Source organism: Cornus florida, unplaced genomic scaffold, assembly GCF_030987335.1.
Source record: "Cornus florida cultivar Cherokee Brave unplaced genomic scaffold, ASM3098733v1 CherokeeBrave_3.0.0_Hap2_Chr06, whole genome shotgun sequence".
Taxonomy (NCBI): Eukaryota; Viridiplantae; Streptophyta; class Magnoliopsida; order Cornales; family Cornaceae; genus Cornus; species Cornus florida.
In genome coordinates, this window is record NW_026775576.1 from 51,176,948 (window position 1) to 51,186,958 (window position 10,011).

A 10,011-nucleotide genomic window follows, 5' to 3' on the forward strand; every position below is an offset into this window, starting at 1 on the left:
AACCCGAATTCTAATATTATTTTCATATATATTTTTAATTTTAAATACATTATATATAATATTTAAACTATAATTACCTTTTTTTTCTTTACAACTTCATTTGTTAAATCTTAACTTATTGTATCTTAACATTTAAGACAATTAATTTTTTAAGAATTTAATTATAATTTATTCAAAATTTATAAAATGTCTTTAAACATTTTTTTTTTTTTAAGAGTAATTTAATTTAAAACTAATTCAAGATCATATTAAATTTTTTGTATGAAGATTAGTTATATGAATAACTCGAATTCACCCTAATTTTTAATATGAAATCAAAGCCCATGTTGCAAGCCTAAATTTTAAAGTAGAAAAATGGATTAAGCTCGAGTTGAGTAGTTAGGGTTGAAAATATGGTTGGATTGGACTTAAGTTTAGCATTTCATATGGTAAGTTGGGCTCAAATTATAACTCAAATCCATTCAACTCGTTCGAGTTGCAGCCCTGTTGGTAAGTAACAAAGGCCCATTGACATTTATATCAAATTCAATATTGTTTTTGGTTTTATTATATTTATAGCTGTTTTATATAATTATTATAGTTTATTAATTAATTATATTTATAGCTATTTTATTATAACTCAAACCCACCCAATTCCGAGTTGCAGCCCCATTGGTAAGTAACAAAGGCCCATTGACATTTATATCAAATTCAATATTGTTTTTGGTTTTATTATAATTATAGCCGTTTTATATATTTATTATAGTTTATTAATTAATACCACTATGAACCAACTACTCATAAACAAATCAATTAATTTACAATCTTACCAACCCTCCCCTGTTGTTCCCTTTTCTTTCTCTTCAACTTCTTTCCCGCTACCATACAGTGCCGAGGTGGGGACTGGGGATGCTTGCTCACAAATACAAGTATCAATTACTAGTATTTTATATGCAAATGTAGTACATCTAAGTCTCTAAAAAACAATTATATAACTCATAATATTATTATATTAATTATTAAGTAATACTAGAATCAAGTCAAATTTAAACTGTATTTTAAAATAATTTTCATTTATGCTCTATTTTGGTTAGAAGAAATAACAAGAAAAATAAATAAAAAATTTCTAAATACTTTATGTTGTTCAATCATTTCATTATTTATTATGCAATTTAAAGTGGGAATGTCCATTTCCTTGAAAAATTTATTAAAAATTTATTCTACAACTATACCTATAGAATAATCATTCTATTCCCGAGTAATTTTTTTAAAAAAATCGAATTATCAAAAAAATCCTCATGTTTCAAGTTCAAAAATCGCCACAACTACCACTACCACGATACTACCACCTTCCACCACAACTACCGTCACCTTACGACCACCTACATTGCCTTCCACTACTACCATCACTGCCATCGCCGCCTTTATTGTCGCCTTCAACCACACCACCGACTTCCACCCCCTTCCACCACTACCACCTTCGACCACATCACCTCCATTGTCTTCCACCACTATCACCGCTACCGCCACCTTTCACCACCACCCCATCTTATTAAAATAATAAAAATATTATTTTTTAATAATTTTTTAAAATTATTTTTCATGCTAGTCAAATACATAGTGAATTTTTTGTTCATTCACTTCACTTTTTTTAATTTAAATTTCCACCGTTAAAACTATAAATAGTAACTTTTTTTATAAATTTTTAATATTTATCCAATACACTACAAAAATTTTATTAATTTATTTTCCTTTCACTCACTCCACTTTCTTTTAATTTCCCTTTCCATTATAAATTTTCAGACCAGATTAATAATTACCAACCGATTCTACGTCTAAAAAATAAATAAATAAAACAACAAAATAAAGTAACTGCTAAAATATTAGTTATATGAGATTTATACGACAGAGTCAACTGTTCACATTCAGTATCAATCTTCCAGACCTCCGCGTATTCAAAAGTCCTTTCTCTCTCTCTCTCTCCTCTCCTCTCTCTCTCTCTCCTCTTTCTCTCTCTAGGTAATGCCCCTTTATCGTTAATTTGTATTAATTCAATGGATCAATGATCCATGCCCCTTTTTCTGTGCTTGCCCATTTCATATATATATGTAATTGGTAAATGGATACATGATGTTCTATATCTAATCTCTTCCCAATTTTATTGTGCTCTGTACCGCTAATTTTCCCTTTTTGAATCTGTACACTCTGTAATCAAACTGACTCTTTCTCATTTGGTTGTGATTTTGACTGCAGATTCGGTTTCGCATTACAATACTCTTTGGCAATCTGTATAATGGTATGTTCTTCATTCGTTACAGTTGTATATTGAACTAGTTAATTTGTGGAGTTTCATGATATTTGATTGTTTGCACATCAGACCTATTGTAGATAGAACAATTGGGTTGGGTTGACTTTGGGAAGTTTTGGAATTGTGTTCTTTAATTTAGAATAAAATGATTGGGAGGAAAAATCCTGGGCGTGCTTCGCCTATACTTTTGATTACGTTGGCATTTGGGTCTTTTTTTGCTACATATAATTTGGTAACAATGGTAATGCGGAACAAAGCTGCCGGTTCGAAAAATCCCGTTGGGGAGGGTTTGGACTGGTTTGATCCTGTTACTCAGATGCCAGAAGCGGTGAAGAGAGCTGGGAATCCGAATGTCCGATACCATGTTGCCCTAACGGCCACTGATGCGCCTTATAGCAAATGGCAATGCCGGATTATGTATTATTGGTACAAGAAGTCCAAAGATGTATCCGGTTCCGATATGGGGGGTTTCACCAGGGTTTTGCATTCAGGAAGTCCTGATAATTTGATGGAGGAGATACCCACTTTTGTGGTTGATCCCCTTCCCCAAGGGCTGGATCGGGTGAGAAATTTTTTTTTCCCCTGCTTTTCTTTTTTGGGATTGTCAGTACTTAACTATGTGCTCATTTTTTCAGTTTATTCTTGTAAGTTGTTATATTTTCAATTTGTTTGAAAGTGGATTGCACCCTTTTTCATGTGCATTTGTCGTTTGCATTTCTGTGGAGATAATTAATGGACTTGTATTTTTCTTAGATTGTATTTTATTTGCTGAAAAAAATTAGAGTATCTCTAATCTAAAATGATTAAGAAGACTAGAAGAGTAATGACATCTGTATGGGAAAAATTAGAAGAAAATAACAATATCTCTAATCTAAAATAAATTGAAAGGACTTGCTTGGACTCTTGGTTAGAATGAGAGTGCTAAAGAACCAAGGAAGTAGGAAGATTTTGTTATGCCTTGCATTTAAATATTGTAGAATTTGAACTTTTCCTTTGAGAATGGTGAAATTGTTACATGAGCCACTAATTCGTACAAAATCTCAAAAATCTTCTATATTTTGCACCATGTTTAATATATTTGTATGGTGGTAACTTATCCACTTGGCCCCAATCACACATAAGCACATTTTTTTTTTCCTTTAGTTGGTAAATTTTGGATTGTATGTTGGGTAACTGGTCTTTGAGTAGTCACTCACAGCTCTGTGTTTGTTATTTTTCAACAAGATTTAGAAATCTCTCACTTTTCCTTGCTTTTGTTCACATAATTATCCACTATGAAGGAAGTTGAACTCATCTTTTGCTAAAATTTATTTTTCAGTCAGGCTAATTATATGTTTCGTACTAATTATACTGTACCATCCACTGCTTATAGTGATAGCAGTACAAACACGAGACCTTAATTTTAGGTTATGTATCAATCTTGCTCTTGATAAGCCTTCAACATCAGCTATAGGATTTATGAGCTGAAACACAGCAGTCCTACCAAATAATGCATGATGAAGAAAGTGATATAGCACAGACATGTTGGAACTGTCATATGGATAAAAAGGAACATGTTCGTTACACTGTTAAAAAAATACACTAAAATATGTGCTCATGCGCACTCGGCACACTGCCATCTTTACCCACATTCTCCATACTGAAAAAAGTCATTATCAATGGCTGGTTGAGAAAAAGCTCCTCTGGTTACTTCCTCAGACCTTATGGTAGCTGCCACTGTCCGAGAAATGGTAATGGCTTGATACGGACGGTTTGAGATGCATCTGGTGTCAAATCAACTTCAACAAGTGGGGAGCCAAGCCTCTTTCTTTACTGGCAAGCCTCCTTCACCACACCCCCCCCAAACAAGAAAAAATATGTATATATATATATATATATATATATATATATATATATATATAATAATAATAATAATAATAATAATAATAATAAATTTAAATTTTTGTTCATCAATTTCTTATTGGTTCTGTCACATTATTGGTCGGCCCTGATACATTATCATGTCGATGATACATCTTGAGATTGGAATTCATAAAATCATGGAAAAAATAAAAGTCGGCTAAAATCATACGCCAGAACAACAAGTTAAGAAATTGTAACGTTTATCTTGTAGAAGATGTGAAGTGCACTACATGCGTTGGTGGGTTAACTTATTGGAGGATCGCATAAAAAATAAAAATTTAGACATAAGTTTTCAGTATTATCCAACAAATCATATATAAAATGGTATAAAAACGAAAGTCTATCTGTTTTTGAAAAGCATTCCTTTTGTTAAGTATATTTATCAAGTTTGCCAATTTTTAATGTTGATTTAGAATAGTGATAAGGAAACTGATTTCTGAATATCACAGAAAGTCCTATTATTTGCTGTGTTTGTTCACTTTCAGAAGTAATGTAATCCTACTATATCTAGAAAGAATGATTCAAGGCATTCCTGAGTTGTTTATCATAGTAATTATGAGGCATCAGTTAATATTTTAGACAACTCATCCAAGGCTTGCTTGTTGACTATTAATCTGAGCTGAACCATGCCAACACTGATATGTTACATATGTATTAGATGATATGATCTGTATCTGCCAAATACTATATCTAGATAGAATGATTCAAGGCATCCCTTAGATGTTTGAGGCATCAGTTAACATTTGAGACAACTTATCCAAGGCTTTCTTGTTGGCTATTAATCCGAGCTGAACAATGCTGACACATATGTTTATAAGTTCTATGATCTGCATCAGCCAATACTTTGAACCATTTTACATAAAAAGATATAAGCAAATAGAAGTAGATCAACATTTTATAGAGAGAAAATGAAAAATTAAAAGAATAATTGTAGCTGAAAAAAGTGTCTAATACTAGACAATTGCGTATTTGTGGTATCTATGTCTGAAACTTGCTCCTGTTCAGAATCCACAACAAACCAGAGCATGTGGAGTCATCTCCTTCTCTTTCTGTCAAGAAATGGTATGGCAAAGACTTATCAGGAAAAAAAAAAAATGGAAATGGTATGGCAAAGTGACTTATGTTTACACCAATTAATGGAAGATCCCAGTGCCAAATACAAATTAATTAATGAATAAAAAGATGCAACAGGCAACGAACAAAACAAACTATGAGATAAGTAAGCTGGATGGTGGCTCCAAACCAGCCTCATATAAGTTTATATTCACTGGAAAGTAGACTTTGGCACTCAAGAGATGGTTCAGACTGCATCTGGATTAGAAATTGGAATAGAGTGCATTCATCTTAGGGTGGGATTACTTGGTGCTTTCAGTAATTGTCTTCACTGCACTTGTTACTCACTGGAAGCCAACTATCCAAAAAGGTTGTCAGTTCTTATGCCTTGCATATATTTTTGGAACAGATAAGTGTAACATAAGGGTTGATACTCTTTTTGGTGTGACGTAGTTAATTAAAATTGATACTTTTTTGCTTATTTCTTTTATCATTAATTCCATTTTTGGTTGACTATTTACTGTATTTATTTCCATATGTTTTTCGAATTATTACAATCAAGAAATTTATTTTTTATTTTTTATTTTCAAAAAGTAAGAAATTTATGCATATGTAATTTACACTGCATTTTAATTGTGTCTAGGGTTACATTGTCTTAAATAGACCCTGGGCTTTTGTGCAATGGCTGGAAAAAGCAACAATTGAGGAAGAGTGAGTTGTTAGTTTTCCATGACTAGGTCTCATTTTTTTCTCTTCCTTTGTGAAATCTGAATTCTAGCACATTCTATGACCATGCAGATATATTCTAATGGCAGAACCTGATCACATATTTGCAAATCCTTTGCCAAACTTGGCACATGGAGACCATCCGGCAGGATTCCCATTTTTCTACATAAAACCTGAAGCAAACGCAAAAATTGTAAGGAAGTATTATCCTGAGGAAAAAGGACTTGTGTCTAATGTTGATCCAATTGGAAATTCTCCTGTAATTATCAAGAAGGTAGAGTATTTCTTCACTAGTCTAGTTCATGACTGTCAATCTGGTCTGATTGTGAATAATTTTCTGCACTTTTCACGTACATCCAATTCAATTTATCTGAAGCTCCTAAAATCCTTTATGTTTGTGAGAGTTGGAATGCAAAAGGCAGCTTCTTATTTTATTAATAGCAGTAATTGTTTTAGTCATAGACTCATAGTGGTGGAAGGTTTGTGGTTAACAATGTTGTTAGCAATTTAATTGTTGCAGTCTATCCTGGAGAAGATTGCACCTACGTGGATGAATGTTTCTTTGAGGATGAAAGATGACCCAGAGACTGATAAAGCTTTTGGATGGGTGCTAGAAATGTGAGTAGCAGAGCAGTTTAGAAGAATTTATAACTATGCATGTTCTATTCACTGGATAGTAACCGATTTTGGCTTGTTGATCTTTTGATTTTGCTTACATTTCTTTATTGATTAAGGTATGCATATGCTGTAGCATCAGCAATACATGGTGTACGACACATTCTTCGTAAAGATTTTATGCTACAGGTACACGATGGCTGTTGAAAATTTTCGATTCCATTGTTTCCTAAATAATTCAAAGATAATTTCACATGCATTTATGTAAATTTTCAGCCACCATGGGATTTGGAAATTGGAAAGAAGTTCATCATCCATTACACTTATGGATGTGATTACAATCTGAAGGTAAAAGTTACCGTGTTATTGTTAAAATCTACAACTATGATTAGTTATTTACTTTAACATTTCTTCTGTTGCTTGCCTTCTCTTATGAGTTTTGTCATTCCTAATCATTCAGGGAGAGCTGACGTATGGAAAAATTGGGGAATGGCGCTTCGACAAGAGATCATACCTTCGGGGTCCTCCACCAAAGAACCTCTCATTACCCCCTCCAGGAACTCCTGAAAGTGTGGTATGTCTAAGTTTATCATTTTGTGGCACATTTAGGAAACATGAAAGTTAAGTCCTTTGTTTAAAAACTATAGATAAAAGTGCATTCAGTGGGACCTAAGAATGAAACATTCAAATTTGTTTTCTGCACAAGGGAATAGAAATTGACTTCCTTGGATTGCCATGCTTCTCTGCTTGCGCTGAACAGTTCATGGATTTGAATAACTTTTACCTGGTTGACTAGGTCGAGTTTCATGAACAGTTATTAAAATTATTTATCTCATATTATTTTACTGCATGCTATGTTAGCAAGCCCAACTCAATACGTAATTTACCTTTATTTGAATTTGGTTTTCAATTTGCTCCTCCCATGTAGGCAGTCTGCACGGTGGCTATCTGACCTAGTTGGTTCAAGCTCTTTTTTTCCCCATGGAGCAGCCTTCTTTTTCATTTTGCTTATAAAACCGTATTGTTTATAAAAGAGCACAAAGTCAGATCTCAAAACTCTTCACATTTTGATTAAAAAAAAAAAATTTGTTTTAAATTTTCAGCAAATGATTTGTCCGTCTAAACGACTTTTGAGTTTGACCCATTCACACTATTGATCACATCCACCTTGATTTATTGCTCTTAAAACACATTTATGTTCTGTATTCTTTCTAGCTGGATGTAAATTGTATCTTGGACCTACCCAAACCATAAGTTGCCAGCTCCAGTTATGCAAGGGAAACGGCATTAATGTGAGAGTTCACTTGCAGCTGGTAATACTCTCTAGGGGCGGGGAAATTTTTTTTTTTTTTTTTTGTTGGGACCAACTTAAACTTTAATTGGGATTAACCATCATGCACAACCATGCGATAAACAATAAAGAGGAGAAGAAACAAGATAATCGCCTCTCTATGTAAAGGTAAGGCTGCGTACATCAGACCCACCCCAGACCCTGCAATGGCAGGAGTCTCGTTCACTGGGCTCGCCTTTTTTTAATCGAAGAAACGAGATAATCAGATTATTACGTGGAAAAACTGAACAAGGAAAACCATGGGTATATCTTCCCAAGCACATAAATCCAGTGTGAAGAAGAAAATATAAAATCTCTTTACAAGTTACTGACTCCTCCAAGAATCAGCCACTGTTGATATACTTCTGACTCCATACTGCTACTCTCACATCAATGCAATCACACCTCTATAATCCACTTCCCTTCACTAGTGATTTGTTGAACTATCTGAGCTAACACTTGTTCACAAAAAGTAGGAACTCTGTTTATAAAGTAAAGACGGGCTTGACCGTTGAAATACGAATTCAAATGATAAGCCAATGAAGCACCATGCTTTAGATCACGATCACACAGTTGTATATGGCGGACAAATTAAATCTCTCACTCCATTATCAAGAAGAACCTAGCTTTCAATCGTCTCTAATTGCCTTATCAACTTTTTGGAGGAAGTTCAGGGGGGTTTGTTGCCCAATTAGAAGTACAAGGGTAACAGGGGTAACTTGCCAAAATTGGCAGTTTAGGAGAGGTTTTCTTATTTTGCCTGACTAAAGATAAAATCCCAGTCCTTCATATTTCTTCAATGATAGTATACATAAGAAATAGCCTTATAAATTCAAGTCAATTCTTGGAACTTGGGTAACACTCTTCAACCACCATCGAAAAATAACACCAGAAGGAAAAGTGTACCTTTGAATTATTGATTTTTGTTGTGGCCGATCATGTCCAAGCTTGGGCTTTCTAGGTTTGTCCCTAGTTGGTCTCTGTTTTCAGTTGTATGTTGTAGTAACTTATTTCATGCATGCTTACATCTAAAAAGAGCATTGATGTCTTTAGTTAGCAATATCATAATGTGAGAGATAGAGTACAGATCATGGGTGTACGGCAATGAACATCATATATTTACATATGTATATGTGTGACTGTGTGTGCGTGTATGTGTTTATACTGTTCATCATGTTTACAGGTACGGCTGGTAACAATGGTGAATGAGGCAACTGCAAATATTCCCCGATGGGAAACAGAATAAGTAGTGGATGTTATCAGGAACTAAGCTGTGCATCACTATTTTGGAAATCTTCCGTTGTCTGTGATACAAGACTGAGGACCCTCATGTTGAAAAACTCTCAACATCAAACAGCCTCCAAGAGCAATGATGATACGTATATACAATCACGGAGAACAGAAGAACTATATAATCATAGAGAGAATTTCTTTGGTTCGTCGATATTTTGGCAATTAGAGATGTTAAAACCAAGAATACCATTAAATTCTTTTGTACAACTCTTGCTTTCCTAGTTGAAGTTCATTGTTGATCTAGTTTTGCTCGTGATTGATTTACAATTTCAGAATTTATTATCCAAAGTAGCCAGTTTCTGTAGTCTTTATATATTTTGAAGGTAAGAAATAATATCATAAATGAATAGAAGGTAAAAAAAATTGATAAATCACAAACTCTATAGGTTATAGAACTAAATTATTAAAAATCTATTTATTAAAAATTAGATATTATGCGCATACTCAACAATTTCAATGGAGAACGGTCATGAAACAAAAAAAATAAGAAATAATTAGAATTTGTTCTGGATCAATGAGACTAACATCAATATTTGTACGGATTGTAGACATCAATATTTGTACGGATTCTTTTGTTGGGCTATTAATATGTCATTTATGAAATTTATTGTTATGAGATAAAGTGAAGTCTACCAACCATATCAAAACTTTAAAAAAAACCTCTAAAAAAAAATAGTATAAAACTCTGCAAAGAAATTTTACACTTAAAATTGACAATGAACTCCCATCCTATTTATAAACACACGGCAGCAATCATTTATACGCAGGTGTATGATTTATACAGGTGTTGCTTATTCAAGGATCG

The 10,011-nt window shown here is 33.4% G+C and overlaps 1 protein-coding gene across 2 annotated transcripts; it reads left to right on the plus strand.

Annotated features, from left to right (window-relative positions):
• The first annotated feature begins 1,895 nt into the window (after positions 1 to 1,895).
• On the plus strand, positions 1,896 to 9,449 carry LOC132311502 (hydroxyproline O-arabinosyltransferase PLENTY-like). 2 transcript variants are annotated; one of them, XM_059809417.1, is made up of 9 exons: positions 1,896 to 1,998; positions 2,233 to 2,849; positions 5,886 to 5,953; positions 6,041 to 6,242; positions 6,489 to 6,586; positions 6,703 to 6,772; positions 6,860 to 6,931; positions 7,044 to 7,157; positions 9,097 to 9,449. In XM_059809417.1, the coding sequence occupies exons 2-9, from the start codon at positions 2,433 to 2,435 to the stop codon at positions 9,157 to 9,159; spliced, it is 1,104 nt and encodes a 367-aa protein (XP_059665400.1). In that variant the 5' UTR covers positions 1,896 to 1,998; positions 2,233 to 2,432; the 3' UTR covers positions 9,160 to 9,449. The 2 variants fall into 2 exon arrangements, with proteins under 2 accessions (XP_059665400.1, XP_059665401.1); XM_059809418.1 differs by lacking the exon at positions 1,896 to 1,998 and adding an exon at positions 2,076 to 2,094.
• Positions 9,450 to 10,011: the final 562 nt, after the last annotated feature.